We start from the raw sequence: 16,788 nt of genomic DNA, 5'->3' as shown, positions 1-16,788 counted from the left end.
AATCATATAATGAACTGTAATCAATTTTATAGCAAAAATCTCCAGTCCCAGCAAAGTTAGAAGCACAGCTGTTCAGCTAACAGATCACACTTATCCGCTATTCTTATTGCACTTTTGGAAGAAAAGGTCATACAATGAATATTTGGAGAACAAACGTCACATTATTAAAGCAGACTACCAGCTCACCAATTGATCGCTGTAATGATGTGGAAGAAAAGCTCATTCTGCTTTCAAGCCTGTCTGGACATTTGGTAAAACCCTACCTTATTTCAGTTTTCTTCCCGTAGCCCTTCATTACTTTTATGTCTGCAAAGCTAAAATCCTCCTTAAATATATTCAGTGACTTGGCCTCCCGTATATCCTTTGGATGCTATTTCATAAGTTCACTACCTTCTGGATAAAGAAATTTATTGTTGCCTTAGTCTATGTCTTGCCCTGGGTCCTGAGAGTATGACTCTTTATCCTGCACCCATCCCCAACCCCAATCCCCTGGGTCAGGGCAACATCCTCACCAAGTCTTGTACATCTGTTACTCGTTTGTACATTTCAGTGAAATACCTTTTTATGTCTCCAAGCTCTTATGGACTAGTTGAACCAGTGCTACAATCCTGCTGTCCCAGGAATCGGTCTGGTGAATCTTCACTGCATTCTCTCTGTTTTTTAAAGTAATGAGATCCAACTACATACAATGCTCCAAGTGTGATTCCATCAAGCTACTACAGAATTGTAACAAGATATCCTTGTATTTGTGCTCAAAAGCACTTGCAATGAAGGCCAACATACCATTAGTCTTCTTAACAGGTATGCTATACCTGCATGTTTGTTTTCAGTGAGTGGTATACCAAGACATCCAGATCCCTTCATACATCAACACTACCCAATTTATTATCATTTGAGTATTATTTAGTCTTTCTCCAAAAAAGTGATAACTTGCCTAAGTTGCTTTGAAGTTTCTATGCATACTTGTCACAGCTTTCAATCCTGTGTAGTTTTGTGTCACTGGCAAGCTTAGTAACATTACATTGAATTCCTTTTCCCAATGCATTTATGTATATTGTGAGCAGCAAGTGCCCAAGCAATATTTCCTGCAGTACCTCACCAGTTACTACTTACCACCAAACACCAATGCCCGTCAAAGTATAATCCTACAAAAAGTAGTGAATATGGCCCAGTCCATCTTGGGTAAAGCCTTCCCCACCATTTCTCTTCTTGCTGCTGCCATCAGGAAGAATATACAGGAGCCTCAGGACCCACACTACCAGGTTCAGGAACAGTTATTACCCCTCAACCATAAAGCTCTTGAATCAGTGGGGATAACCTCTCAACTTCACTTGCCCCATCACTGAACTGCTCCCACAACCTATGTACTCATTTTCAAGGACTCTTTATCTCATGTCCTTGATATTTATTGCTTATTCATTTATTATCATTTTTTTTCTCTTTTATATTTGCACATTTTATTGTTTGTCTGTCCTGTTGGGTACAGTTTTTCATCGATTCTTGGATTTACCGAGTATGCCTGTAAGAAAACAAATCTCAGTCTTGTATGAAGTGACATTTATGTACTTTGATAATGTGTGCACTTTTAACTTTGAGCCCTGAGAAACCTCCATTTATTTCTGCCCTTTTTTGTCAGCCAGATACTAATCTGTCAGCTCTGATCCCATGTGTTTTAATTTCATATGCTCTCTATTGAAGGCCTTCTAAAACCCAAATTCACCACATCCACTTGAAATATTTTATGTGTCCTCTTGTCATACTTTCCTGTAATATAAGGCTCAGATCACCAGATTCCAATTTTGACGATGTTGAATTATATGGCATGAAAATTTAACTAAATGGTATCAAGAAGTTTTCTTGGATTTTATCAAATTTTTTGTGAATTTCCCATAATCATTTCATCTGCAGACCAGGTAATTTCTAAGAGTTAGGTTGATGCTACAGAGACTTCTGTGCCTTATTAGTGTCTTCCAGAAAATTGACAAGACTACAGAGCAAGTTATTAGTGGTCTGTTGAAGGGAGGGGACACATTGGGATGAAGAGCAGATTTTTTTCTTTCCATGCCATCTTGGATCTTATCTGACACTTTCTTCGATGTTATGGGGTGGGAATACTGATTATTTTAAAGATATAGATTTATAGATTAGCTTTATTTGTGACACGTCCATCAAAACATACAGTGAAATGCATTGTTAATGTCAAATCAAATCAGCAAGGATTGTGCTGAGCAGCCTGCAAGTGTCACCACGCTTCTGACACAAACAAAGCATGTTCACAATTTAGTAACCCGAACCGGTATGTCTATGGAACGTAGGAGAAAACCAGAGCACCCAGAGGAAACTCACACAGTCATGGAAAGAATGTACAAACTCCTTACAGACAGTAGTGGGAATTGAACCTTGATCTTACAGCTGCCACTGTAATAGGTGCTACCTCCCGTGCTACTGTGCCACTCAGAATCGCTACAAATTTCTAAAGTTGTACCTTGCCTTGAGTAGAAAGAAATTATTCATAATAAACAGATTGTGGTGCAGCACATGCATCTTATCAACAAGGATGAAGGTTCATCTAGATGTACAGAGTGGATAATCTATCATGGCTCCTTCTGAGAACCACTGCACAGAATATCAAGTGACAACTGAGAATTCTAGATTAAAATAAAGCCGTGGAACTCAATAACGTCCCAGAAGAAGGACTGAGGATTTATGGTCCAGAACTACACTCAGTAGCCACTTTATTATGTATATCTGTACTCCTGCTTGTTTATGTAGATATCTAATCATCTAATCTGTGGCAGTAACTCAATGCATAAAAGCATGGTCTAGAGGTTCAATTGTTGTTCAAACCAAACATCAGAATAGGGAAGAAATGTGATCTAAGTGATTTTGATCATAGAATGGTGCAAATAACAAAAGCAGATCCAGTGAGTGGCAGTTCTATGGGCGAAAACACCTTGTTAATGAGAGAGATCGGAGGAGAATGGCCAGACTGGTTCAAGCTGGCAGGAAAGTGGCAGTAACTCAACTAACCGCATAGTACAACAGTGGTGTGCAGAAGAGCATCTCTGAATGCACAGCATGTTGAACCTTGAAGGGAATGAGCTATAGCAGCAGAAGACCACAGACATACAAAAGTATACGCAGTGGCTTTTTTTTTAGGTAGCTCCTGTACCTAATAAAGTGGCCACTGACTGTAGCTTTATCTTTATCCATGCTTTTCCAGTGAATTGACAACTTTGGCTCCTACAAGACAACATGGAAGATTAGGGAGGGTAAATATTATTGGCCTTCACAGCGATGCCCAGGTCATAAAGACGAATTGAAAAAACACGTGTAGACAACAGGTTTGGTTTGTACTCTTGTTCATAGTGCATTAACGACCAGTTAAAGCAAGGTAATTGAAAATCACATCCATCTTTTCACCATTAACATTGCTGCACTGCCCTCAAATAAAGGGGTTTCTTCGACCTAATTTGCCAGATTCATTTGAAAGATGTGACACTCAGTGCAGGGTGCCCAAGTATGTGCCATGTCAATGTGTAGTTAAATTTTGCTTATCAGGGGTTAAGTGAAACGAATACCCAGATCTACTGCACTGCTCTTCACACTGTGATCCTGCAGAGATGTCATCATGTCAATGCAGTGTGCAGTCTGATCTCCCTTCATCCTAATCATTCATTGTACAAAATTGCTTGACGGTTTGAGGACTCAACATTTTATTTGTGGTGGTGTCAGCATCTTTCAAGGATAGTTGTAATGTTCTGATAAAGTTTGTACAATGCCATGCTATGCCTAGATGGAACATTGTGTGGATATTTACTCTAAACTGATTAAACTGATTGGCATAGCTGCATATGATTAATAAGATCCATTAGTTCACGGATTGCATATTGAAAGCTGCATTTTGCTGTTTAGCACAGGAACGATGGTAACTGCATTAAGTATTTATTATTGTTTTTCTCCTGTACTGCTCACTGAACCTAAGTTGATTCCCTGGCTTGATAGTGATTGCAGAATGAGGGATATCCTGGGTCGTGAGCCTGCAGATTGTATTTGTGTGTGATTCTGGCTCCACAGGTTTTAGCTGCCCAGTCTGTTCTGAGTGCATCCAACTTTCATTGCTGGTGGTCCCACACAGTAGGATGGGCAGTGTCCTCAGTGTGAGGAGTGGCTTTGTTTCTTTGGGCCCTTGTTGGTCACTCCTTTAAACTGACATGAACAGATTTATGTAAATCTGTTAATCTGTTATGTAAATAAATAGATTGGTGAGGATTGTGGGTTTGTCTCTTGTGTTGCTTTATGCACTCACTTGCCACAGACCTAGTTCTGCAGATAAGTCCTTTGTCCAGCTTGATCATTTGTATTGCTGAGCTGCTTGATCTTTGGACATTGAAACTGCCCCTCTGTCCCCTATCTATTCCCACTGCAACATGCAAACGTTGTAAAGCAGAGGGCCACTGATTCATCTGTTGGGACAAAGCAACAGAGTGATCAGCAGGAAGCTTTCTTGTCCTTATTTAGTCTGTTGGTGTGGGATTTCTCAGAGACTGGAGTCATTGTTAACTCATTCCCAGAGCTATTTCCTCTCTTTTCTACTGCTACCTTTGGTGGTTCTTTTTGTTGGTAATCTTTTTGTCGATTCGGAACAAGGAGGCAGCGGGAGAGCACCTAAGGATTTCCAGCGGGAAGACATTTTGAGTTCTCGGGGGAAGAGAGAGGCCAGACTGCGCAGGCGCGTGACATCCGCCAGTTGAGCGTGAACAGTTTAAAAAGAAGGCAGCCATATTCAGTGGGCAGTGGAGTGAGAGGCAGCAAAGTGAAAGGGCTTTGCCTCCACGGGCTTCGGCGGTAACGGGACGAGGTGAGGCAGTTGTTGATTGCAAAAGGAGGTAGTATGTGTGTGAGGCCAGTTTTCTGTGGTCGGTGTCAGATGTGGGAGGTCCTGGAGTCTCCCGGCATCCCGGACGGCCACATCTGCACCTAGTGCATCAAGATGCAACTACTAAGGGACCGTGTTAGGGAACTGGAGCTGCAGCTTGATGACCTTCGTCTGGTCAGGGAGAGTGAGGAGGTGATAGACAGGTGGCCACTCCGGGGCCACGGGGGACAGAGAAATGGGTTACAGTCAGGAGAGGGAAGGAGAAGAGTCAGGTACTAGAGAGTACCCCTGTGGCTGTACACCTTGACAATAAGTACTCCTGTTTGAGTACTGTTGGGGGGACAGCCTACCTGGGGGAAGTGACAGTGGCCATGCCTCTGGCACAGAGTCTGGCCCTGTGGCTCAGAAGGGTAGGGAAAGGAAGAGGAAGGCAGTAGTGATAGGGGACTCTATAGTCAGGGGTTCAGACAGGCGATTCTGTGGATGCAGGAAAGAAACCCGAGTGGTAGTTTGCCTCCCAGGTGCCAGGGTCCAGGGTGTTTCTGATCGCGTCCAAGGTATCCTGCGGTGGGAGGGAGAACAGCCAGAGGTCGTGGTACATATTGGTACCAATGACATAGGAAAAGGGAAGAGGTCCTGAAAGAAGACTACAGGGAGTTAGAAAGGAAGTTGAAAAGCAGGAGCTCAAAGGTAGTAATCTCGGGATTACTGCCTGTGCCTCACGACAGTGAGAATAGGAATAGAATGAGGTGGAGGATAAATGCGTGGCTGAGGGATTGGAGCAGGGGGCAGGGATTCAGATTTCTGGATCATTGGGACCTCTTTTGGAGCAGGTGTAACCTGTATAAAAAGGACAGGTTGCACCTGAATCCCAGGGGGACCAATATCCTGGCGGGCAGGTTTGATAGAGCTGTTGGGGAGGGTTTAAACTAGTTTGGCAGGGGGGTGGGAATCAGAATGTGAGTGCAGGGATTAAGGTAGAAGGACAAGAGCATGATGCTAAGAGTTCTGAGTTGATGAGGAAGGACAGGCAGGGGACAGAACATAATTATAGCCAGTTAAAGGGGTTGAAATGTGTCTATTTCAATGCTAAGAGTATTAGGAACAAGGAGGATGAACTTAGAGCATGGATTAGTACGTGGAACTACGATGTTGTGGCCGTTACTGAAACTTGGTTGGAGGAAGGGCAGGGTTGGATGATGCAGGTCCCAGGGTTCAGGTGTTTTTAAAGGAATAGGATAGGAGGTAGAAAAGTGGGGGGTGGGAGTGGCACTGCAGGTCAGGGATAGTATCACGGCTATAGAAAGGGAGGACGCTGCAGAAGGAGTGTCCACGGAGTCAGTCTGGGTGGAAGTCAGAAATAGGAAGGGATCAATCACTGTGCTGGGAGTAGTCTATAGGCCCCCAGATAGCCCTCGGGACACCAAGGAGCAGATAAGCAGGCAGATTTTAGAATGGTGCAGGAAATGCTGGGTAGTAATTATGGGTGATTTCAACTTCCCTCATGTTGACTGGCACCTCCTGAGTGCAAGGGGGATAGATGGGGCTGAATTTGTCAGGTGTGTCCAAGAAGGATTCCTGACACAGTATGTCGACCGGCCGACGAGAGGAGAGGCTATACTGGATCTAGTTCTGGGTAATGAACCTGGTCAGGTGACAGACCTTTTGGTGGGGGAGCATTTTGGTGAGAGTGACCACAACTCCCAGAGCTTCAGCATAGCTAAGGAAAGGGATCAAATCAGACAAAATGGTGAAGTGCTTAACTGGGGAAGGGCTAACTTTGAAGGGATGAGGCAGGAACTAGCGAGAGTAAATTGGAAACAGATGTTCAAAGGGGAAAGCACAGAAGTAATGTGGGAAAGTTTAGGGACCACTTGAGCTGGCTTCAGGATAGGTTTGTCCCACTGAGGCAAGGAAAAAATGGTAGGAAAAGGGAACCGTGGCTGACGAAACATGTGAGGCAACTCGTCAAGAGGAAAAAGGAAGCATATGTTAGATATAAGAAGCAGGAAGTAGGAGGGGCTTATGAGAAATATAGGGTAGCCAGGAAGGAGCTAAAGAAAGGACTTAGGAGAGCTCGAAGGGGGCATGAGAAGGCCTTGGCATGTAGGATTAAGGAGAACCCCAAGGCGTTCTATGTGTATGTGAAGAATAGGAGGATGACGAGAACGAAGGTGGGACCACTAAAGGATAAAGAGGGCAACATGTGCCTGGAAGTGGAGGAGGTTGGGGAGGTCCTAAATGAATACTTTGCTTCAGGATCTTGATCAGGATGAGGTCGAAGTAGAGCGGGCCTGTGTGCTGGACAACATGGAGATTAAAGAAGAAGAAGTGCTGGATCTTCTTAAAAACATTAAGATTGATAAATCCCCAGGGCCGGATATGATACACCCCAGGTTGTTGTGGGAATTGAGAGAAGAGATCGCAGGGGCATTAGCCATGATCTTTGAATCCTCCTTGGCTGCAGGGGAAGTGCCAGAGGACTGGAGAATGGCAAATGTAGTTCCCTTGTTTAAAAAAGATAATAGGGAGAAACCTGGGAACTATAGACTGTTGAGTCTTATGTCGGTGGTATGCAAACTACTGGAAAGGATTCTTAAGGATAGGATCTACAAACATTTGGAGAAGTACAGTCTACTGATGGATAGTCAACATAGCTTTGTGAAGGGAAGATCGTCCCTCACGAGCCTGATTGAGTTTTTTGAAGAGGTAACAAAATAAATTGATGAGGGTAGGGCAGTGGATGTGGTCTACATGGACTTTAGCAAAACATTTGACAAGGTCCCTCATGAGAGACTCATCCAGAAAGTCATGAGGCATGGGATAAGTGGAACCTTGGCTGTTTGGATAAAAAATTGACTTAAAGGAAGAAAGCAGAGTGTAGTTGTGGAAGGAAAGTATTCTGCCTGGAGGTCGGTGACGAGTGGAGTGCTGCAGGGATCTGTCCTGGGACCCCTGCTATTTGTGATTTTTATAAATGACCTGGATGTAGAGGTGGAAGGATGGGTGAGTAAGTTTGCGGATGACACGAAGATTGGAGGAGTTGTGGATGGAGCTGTAGGTTGTTGAAGGTTAGAAGAGGATATAGACAGGCTGCAGAGTTGGGCAGAAAAATGGCAGATGGAGTTCAATCCGGACAAGTGTGAGGTGATGCATTTTGGAAGGATAAACCAGAAGACTGAGTACAGGATTAATGGGACCTTGGGTTCAAATCCATACATCCCTCAAGGTCGCTGCGCAGGTTGATAGGGTGGTTAAGAAGGCCTGTGAGATGCTAGGCTTCATTAACAGGGGGATTGAGTTCAAGAGTAGAGAGGTCATGTTGCAACTCTACAAATCTCTGGTGAGACCGTACTTAGAGTATTGTGTTCAATTCTGGTCACCTCATTATAGGAAGGATGTGGAAGCTATGGAGAGGGTGCAGAGGAGATTTACCAGGATGTTGCCTGGATTGAAGAACAAGTCATATGAAGCAAGGTTAGCAGAGCTGGGACTTTTCTTTTTGGAGCGTAGAAGAATGAGAGGGGACTTGACAGAGGTCTACAAGATTATGAGAAGCATAGATAGGGTGGATAGTCAGTACCTGTTTCCCAGGGCACCAATAGCAAACACCAGAGGGCATATGTACAAAATTAAGGGAGGGAAGTTTAGGGGAGACATCAGGGGTAAGTTTTTTACACAAAGGGTTGTGAGGGCCTGGAATGACTTGCCAGGGATGGTGGTGGAGGCTAAAACATTAGGGATATTTAAGAGCCTCTTGGACAGGCACATGGATGAAAGAAAAATGGAGGGTTATGGGGTAGTGTGGGTTTAGTACTTTTTTTTTAAGGATTATATGGGTCGGCACAACATCGAGGGCTGAAGGGCCTGTACTGTGCTGTAGTGTTCTATGGTTCTATGGTTAACTTGCTCTTCTTCCAACATTGTAATCAATTCCCTTCTGCCTCCCTACCACTCACCTACACTTGGGCAATTTACAGTGGTTGACTGACAACGGACCCACACATATTTGGGATGTGGGAGAAAACAAACACCCAATAGAAGAATATGCAAACTCCAAGCAAACAGCAATACATTATTGGCACCAGACTATCTGCCATCAAGGACATATATACAGAAAGGTGCCAGAAAATGGCCAGAAACGCCCTCCTCATGGACCATTTCCCCCACTCCCATCAGGGAGAAGGCTACGTAGCATCCACACCAGGACCACTAGACTCCAAAGCTGTTACTTTCCCCAAGCAGTAAGGCTGATCAACACCTCCATCCACTAACTGCACCACTAGTTTATTATTTCCCACTGGTCACTTTATGTACAACCCAGAGTCATTTCATGGAACGTAATCTATGTACAAAGTATGTAAGCTATTTTACATACTTATATTTTTGTGTGTTTTTCTTATTATTGTTGTGTTCTTGATCTTTCATGTTTTTTTTGTGCTGCATCAGATCCAGAGTAACAACTATTTCATTCTCTTTACATTTGTGTACAGGAATTGACATTAAACAATCTTCCTTACAATTGCTGTACCTGAGGTCAGGATTAAACTCGGGTCCCTGGCACTGCGGCTGCACCACTGTGCCCCCTCCCCCAGTCTGAGGAACACAGAACTCAAACCTGCCCCGTTATTCACTGTGGGTGAATTTGTACAACTCCACTTTCTAGACCTAACCCCATATTTATTGCACAAAATCTTTGACCACAGTTTTGTGATATTGAAAGCTGTGGAGTGGGAATGAGAATGCTCTTATCCAAGAGGGCCATGGGTGACTAGTCAATGAGGATATTCCGCTTGCCATGGGTTCCACTTTCTCAGCATGGTCTCAGCAATTTTATTGTTCTGAGTTGAGTATCTGAAAACATATCCTCTTTTTGCACTTTTTGGTCACTTTTGCTCTTGTTTAATTCTTCCATTAATTTAAGCTAACTGAATTTTTTAATTATATCTCTAGGTTAGTTTATGAGCAGCAGAACCTAATGTGCACTATAAAGCAGTGGTTCTTAACCTTTTTCTGCTTATGGCCCACTTGTGACTTTCATTTAACTCTGTGGGCCCCACCCTTCAATTTCTCCATTTGTTGCTAAAGTTTTTTTTTGGTCAACTGTACTAATTATTCTAATATGCAGCCAATACTTATGTTTTAACAGATAATAGGTATTATATTTTAAATATAATATTACAGGTGTATAGGAAAAATAGAAAAGCTTTGAATAGGATACTTTATTTATAATACGTATAAATTCTTCCAAACAGCAATGGAAAAACACTGAATATTTGATTGCAACTAGGTTAAAGATAATCAAAGACCACCTCTTTTCACAATATCAGGATGATTATGAGCTTTTGATAGCAGTTGAAGAGCTTGACTAAAGCCACATTCAACTCGATAAGAGATGGGAAATCCAATTAAAACCAACTTTACTTTCTCTAAGAGCTGTGGAAACTTACTTTGAATATCACTAGTTATCCAGAAAGTTTGCTTACTGTGCATGAGTTTTGGTTGAATGGTTATATCACTGCAATCTCAATATGACATTCTTATAATGTGGTGTCAGCATCATTCACATTTACCACAGATGGATCCACCACCCAATCAGGAATATATATCTCCAGCAGGTCTCAAAATTGAAATTCCATATCAGTGTGCAGTTGTTTCACATGATCAAGATCATCATCTTGCAATTCTGTTTTAAGAGAAGTAAGAGAAGGAAATTGCGTGAACTCGTGACATCTAATATTGCTGCTGAAAAGTTTGAGTTATCTAAGGGAAGTGGTAAAGGTCTCTTTGAGTGATATGAGATTGCACTTTTTTCCTTGTAACTGTTTGTTTAATAAACAGATTCTCAAATATATCTGACAGGTAAAATTTGTCCTTGCAGCTTGTTCTACAAGCTACTTATCACTTAGAAATGCTACAATACTATCTCAAAGTGCAACAAAGCGACAAAGACAATTTTCTTTTGATAGCTGTCAGACTTCTGTATACATTAGTAGCTGTTCAGAATCATCTTTGTTTTCCTCAGAAAATTGTTAAAGATGATTATCTTGAAGTGCATTTGATTTGCTGAAGTTGACTGCCATTAGTACAGCAGGAAGGGTGTCATGCAAAAATCCTCCCAATTTTTTTTGCAACCAAGTGCTGACCTGATGTCATAGTGTATGTGAAAAAATGTCAGAAACAGCATTTTTTAAATGAGGAATGAACCCTCTGTATCTTCCTACCATTGAAGTAGCAACATCAGTTGCTTAAACCATTATATTTTCCAGCAGAATATTGTTTTCCATGAAATAACTCTTGACTTCAAAAATAGTTTCATTTTTGGTAGCTTTCTTGAGCTTTTGGGCAAAAATCATTCCCTCAAAAATTAAAACTAGGGTTTTAGGCAGTATTTTTTAAATATAAATTTTTTTAGGCAAATACTTTTAAAAATGTTTTTATATAAGCGAATTCCATGTGGCAATAAAGAGCATGTACTCAGCAAGAAAATTGAATTGAACTTCCTTTCAAACTAAGATAAATATCAGGAATTTACTGGAAATTGTGGTGATAGATAGTGCTGCAGTGGTAGAGTCTTGCCTCTCTACAGTGTAGCCGTTTCTGGTAGGTGACCCCTCTGCAGTAACTGCAGCCTTTGTGTCACGTTTTGTAAGTATTATAACATGCGTGGGTGAGTGAAGGCAAGCAGAACCTGCCTCCTGCTCAGTACTCGCTGATTAGCCTTGCTGCAGACATCTCTGCCTAATCTGCAGTACCCTCATAAAGATTAAACTGTTCTGCTGTCTCATTTGCAACATCTGGCATATTTTCCCACTCATTTCATTCAGGGTTCCGATACATATACTGTATTCATTTCTTTTTAATTTAAAAATACTTTATTTTACCTGTAAACTTTCAGAAACTCCTGTGGCTGCCAGTTTCTTTTTTTTTTACTTGTGGCTGTACAAAATCCAGTGTGGCCTCCTGGGGGGGGGGGGGGCATATGTCCCACATTGAAACCACCAGTATAAAAGATTGGTGAGTTAGGTTGTGACACTTTGGCTGAATAGGCATTCGTTTTTGCTCAGAGAGACAAGACACTGCATTTCCAAAAAGTAGTGGCATGCTGGTGTAATAATTGAACTCATTTGTTCTTGTTCTGAAACAAGACTGTTGCATGAAGTCACAAAAAATATTTTATGCATGTTGTTGATGGATATCAGATTGGAGAAGGGTAGTGTACAGCTATCTATCTTTTACTGTATATCAAAATGTTTATCAATACAAAATCCTTAGGTTTAGAAGTGTTCATTCAGAAACACAAGTATTGTATGTTCCAGTAGAAGAGCAGAGATTTTTCATTTCACAGTCCACCTTTTTTATCTGTAGTTGAGAATTTTGTGTTTCTGAAGGGGAGGAAAGTCATAAAGCACTACAGTACAGAAATAGGCCCTTCGGCCTGTCTAGTCCATGCTGAACTGTTATTCTCCCAATCCCAATGACCTGCACCTAGAGCTTAGCCCTCAATACCCCTCCCATTCACGTATTTACCCAACCTTAAATGTTGCACTCAAACCTGCATTTACCATTTCTGCTGGCAGCTCATTCCACACCTGCACCACGCTCTGAATGAAGAAGCTCCCCCTCAGGTTCCCCGTAAATATTTCACTTTTTACATTTAACCTTTGACCTTTAGTTGTAGTCTCACCCAAACTCAGTGGAAAAAGCCTGATTGCATTTATCCGATCTATACCTCTCATAATTCTGTATTCTTTATTACGTTGGTCTTCTACATACTAGGGAATAAAAGTCCTAATCTATTCAGTCTTTCCCTACAACTCAGGTCCTTAAGTCCCAGCACACCCTTGTAACTTTTTTCTGCACTCTTTCAATGTTATTGACATCTTTCCTGTAGGTAGCTGGCTAGAACAGCTCATAATACTCCAAATTTGGCCTTACAAACGTCCTATACAGTACAATTTCAATATAACATCCCAACTCCTGTACTCAGTACTTTGTTTTATGAAGGCCAATGTACCAAAAGTGCTCTTTACGAACCTATCTACCTATGACGTCATTTTCAAGGAAACATGGATCTGTATTCTCAGATCTCTATTCTAACACAGTCCTTAGTGGCCTACTGGTCACTGTGTTAAGTCCTATCCTGGTTTGTCCTCCCAAAGTACAAAACCTCACACTTGTCTGCATTAAATTCCATCTGCCACTTTTCAGCCCATTTTTCTCAGCAGGTCCAGATCCCACTAGAGAACTTTGATAATCTTCCTTGTTGTCCCCTACATCAACAATCTTGGTGCCATCGTCAAGTTTGCTGAGCCAGTTTACCACATTAAGTCTTCCTGTTCTGAATCATAACTGTCCACCCAACTTCATCCTTCTGAGTCAGTGAAGCATGGGTACCCAAAGAGCTGGGCAAAGTGACTACTGGAACATCCCCCTCAGAGATCTTGTGCTTGGGTGAATGCTGTTGATCCTCTGATTATGTTTGTTTCTTCAGTAACTTTATATTCACTACCAACTTTGTAGTTCTGCTTCCTTTCAGAACCTTGTCCTTCTAGTCTGCTACAACAACACATGGCGGACCTGCTGCGATCTGACTGTGAAATGGCAGCCAGTTTTCTCAACAGTGTGCTCAACCAGCTGAACTGGGCCTTCTCCGAGTTCATAGGCATGATCCAGGAGGTAAGGACCAGGGGTAACCTTGCAATAAAAAATCTAACAGTGCACTTGTCCACTCTTAACTGCTCATTCTTCTCCTTAAACAGCTCTTTGGGATGGAGGAGGACTTGCTCTTTGGAATTAATTTGCCAATCTGAGATCTGGAGATGCTTGCACAGATGGGGCAGGAGGGTGCCTACAGAGTTGGTGGTTGGATGGGTAACTTGTGAGGTGATACACTCCTTTAGTTTATGCAGAGCTGCTGTATGTTCCTGATGCACAGGTCCAGATTCTCATTGCCATCCAAATATTTATTCTCTATTTTGAGCAGCTGTGGACCAGGGGTTGGTGGAAATGTTGCATTTTTTGTCAAGGAGTTTTCTGGACACATCCTTGAACTGATTCATCTGTCCACCTGGTAATCTCTCTGGTGACAGAATGCAGGACAGAACTTTGAGAGTACAATGCTGGACAAGTGACTGATATGGACTTGAGTTGAGGATAAAGTTTCAGTGCTGCAGTCCTGACTGTAAGACAAATAAATATTACCAGATGTACCACATCCATTTTTACTATTTAACTGGTCTCATCAAACACACCTACATTTCTTCTTTTGGATGTTTTTTGTTTTGTGAATAAAACACTTTAATCAAAATACTTCCTCTGGCCTGTGCAAAGGAAAGTTATTTCATTTCCTTCCTTTCAAGTCAGATTTTTTTTTGTATGTATTTACAGAATGTGGATGTAAGCTGGTTGTGATCCAGCTCTTTAGGTTGCAGCAGACTATTTTCATTTACCTCCTTTGATGTAAAGTACCAACATTTGCCTGTCGTGATGGGGGAAGTCAGCAAATCCACTGATCCCCACGTGTATCAGGCTAATACGTATAGCTCTCATAATGCAACTGATGATTTCACCTTATAGCAATTAGCCCTTGCTGGGTATTCGATAGGTGTTTTATCTCCTATGAAGTGGGAAGCAGCAAACTTTGGTGATTGTTGCACACAATTCAGCTGGACAACTGACTGGCAATGCTGCAATAAAAACAACACACACAAAATGCTGGTGGAACACAGCAGGCCAGGCAGCATCTATAAGGAGGAGCACTGTTGACGTTTCGAGCTGAGACCCTTCGTCAGGACTAACTGAAAGGAAAGATAGTAAGAGATTTGAAAGTAGTGTGGGGAGGGGGAAATGCAAAATGATAGGACAAGACCGGAGGGGGTGGGATGGAGCTGAGAGCTGGAAAGGTAATTGGCGAAAGTGATACAGAGCTGGAGAAGGGAAAGGATCATGGGACGGGAGGCCTTGGGAGAAAGAAAGGTTGGGGGGGAGCACCAGAGGGAGATGGAGAACAGGCAGAGTGATGGGCAGAGAGAGAGAAAAAAATACAAACAACTAAATATGCCAGGGATGGGGTAAGTAGGGGAGGAGGGGCATTAACGGAAGTTCGAGAAGTCAATGTTCATGCCATCAGGTTGGAGGCTACCCAGCCAGTATATAAGGTGTTGTTCCTCCAGCTTGAGTTTGGATTCATTTTGACAGTAGAGGAGGCCATGGATAGACATATCAGAATGGGAATGGGACGTGGAATTAAAATGTTTGGCCACTGGGAGATCCTGCTTTCTCTGGCGGACCGAGCATAGGTGTTCAGCGAAACAGTCTCCCAGTCTGCGTCGGGTCTCACCAATATATAAAAGGCCGCACCGGACACAGTATACCACACCAGCCAACTCAGAGGTGAAGTGTCGCCTCACCTGGAAGGACTGTCTGGGGCCCTGAATGGTGGTGAGGGAGGAAGTGTAAGGGCAGGTGTAGCACTTGTTCCACTTACAAGGATAAGTGCCAGGAGGTAGATCGGTGGGAAGGGATTGGCGGGGGATGAGTGAACAAGGGATTCACGTAGGGAGCGATCCCTGTGGAAAGCAGGAAGGGGGGGAGGGAAAGATGTGCTTGGTAGTGGGATCCCGTTGGAGGTGGTGGAAGTTACGGAGAATTATACGTTGGACCTGGAGGCTGGTGGGGTGGTAGGTGAGGACAAGGGGAACCCTATCCCGAGAGGGGTGGCGGGCGGATGGGGTGAGGGCAGATGTGCAGGAAATGGGAGAGATGCGTTTGAGAGCAGAGTTGATGGTGGAAGAAGGGAAGCCCCTTTGTTCAAAAAAGGAAGACATCTCCTTTGTCCTGGAATGAAAAGCCTCATCCTGAGAGCAGATGCGGTGGAGACGGAGGAATTGTGAGAAGAGGATAGCCTTTTTGCAAGAGACAGGGTGGGAAGAGGAATAGTCCAGGTAGCTGTGAGAGTCTGTAGGCTTATAGTAGATATCAGTAGATAAGCTGTCTCCAGAGATGGAGACAGAAAGATCAAGAAAGGGGAGGGAGGTGTCGGAAATGGACCAGGTAAATTTGAGGGCAGGGTGAAAGTTGGAAGCAAAGTTAATAAAGTCAACGAGCTCAGCACGCGTGCAGGAGGCAGCACCAATGTAGTTGTCGATGTAGCAAAGGAAAAGAGGGGAACGGATACCCGTATAGACTTGGAACATGGACTGTTCCACAAAGCCAACAAAAAGGCAGGCATAACTGGGACCCATGCGGGTGCCCATGGCTACATCCTTGGTTTGGAGGAAGTGGGAGGAGCCAAAGGAGAAATTATTGAGAGTAAGAACTAATTTCGCTAGACGGAGGAGAATGGTGGTAGAGGGGAATTGGTTAGGTCTGGAATCCAAAAAGAAGCGAAGAGCTTTGAGACCGTCTGGGTGGGGGATGGAGGTATTTAGGGACTGGATGTCCATGGTGAAAATAAGGCGGTGGGGGCCAGGGAACTTAAAATCATTGAAAAAATTCAAAGCATGGGAATTGTCATGAACATAGGTGGGAAGGGATTGAACAAGGGGGGATAAGACAGTGTCAAGGTATGCAGAAATGAGTTTGGTGGGGCAGGAGCAAGCTGAGACAATAGGTCTACCTGGACAGGCAGGTTTGTGGATCTTGGGTAGGAGGTAGAAATGGGAAGTGTGGGGTATGGGAACTGTGAGGTTGGTGGCAGTGGATGGGAGATCCCCAGAGCTGATAAGGTCGGTGATGGTATCGGAGATAGTGGCCTGGTGCTCCTTAGTGGGGTCATGATCAAGGGGTAAATAAGAGGAGGTATCGGAGAGTTGTCGCTGTGCCTCGACCAGGTAGAGGTCAGTACGCCAGACAACCTTAACTTCCGTTAATACCCCTCCTTCCCTTCTTACCCCATCCCTGGCATA

The 16,788-nt window shown here is 43.2% G+C and overlaps 1 protein-coding gene across 1 annotated transcript in view; it reads left to right on the top strand.

Moving 5' to 3' along the window:
• Positions 1-16,788, top strand: part of rnf123 (ring finger protein 123) — a 435,502-nt gene that overhangs the window by 237,157 nt on the left and 181,557 nt on the right. Inside the window, exon 32 of the mRNA XM_073072589.1 lies at positions 13,419-13,558. Coding sequence (XP_072928690.1) covers positions 13,419-13,558 — 140 coding nt within the window. The remainder of the gene's footprint in view (positions 1-13,418; positions 13,559-16,788) is intronic.

This window comes from Hemitrygon akajei, chromosome 19, assembly GCF_048418815.1.
Source record: "Hemitrygon akajei chromosome 19, sHemAka1.3, whole genome shotgun sequence".
NCBI lineage: Eukaryota > Metazoa > Chordata > Chondrichthyes > Myliobatiformes > Dasyatidae > Hemitrygon > Hemitrygon akajei.
The sequence above is the reverse complement of the archived record's forward strand: the minus strand, read 5'-3'. Positions and strand labels throughout refer to the sequence as shown.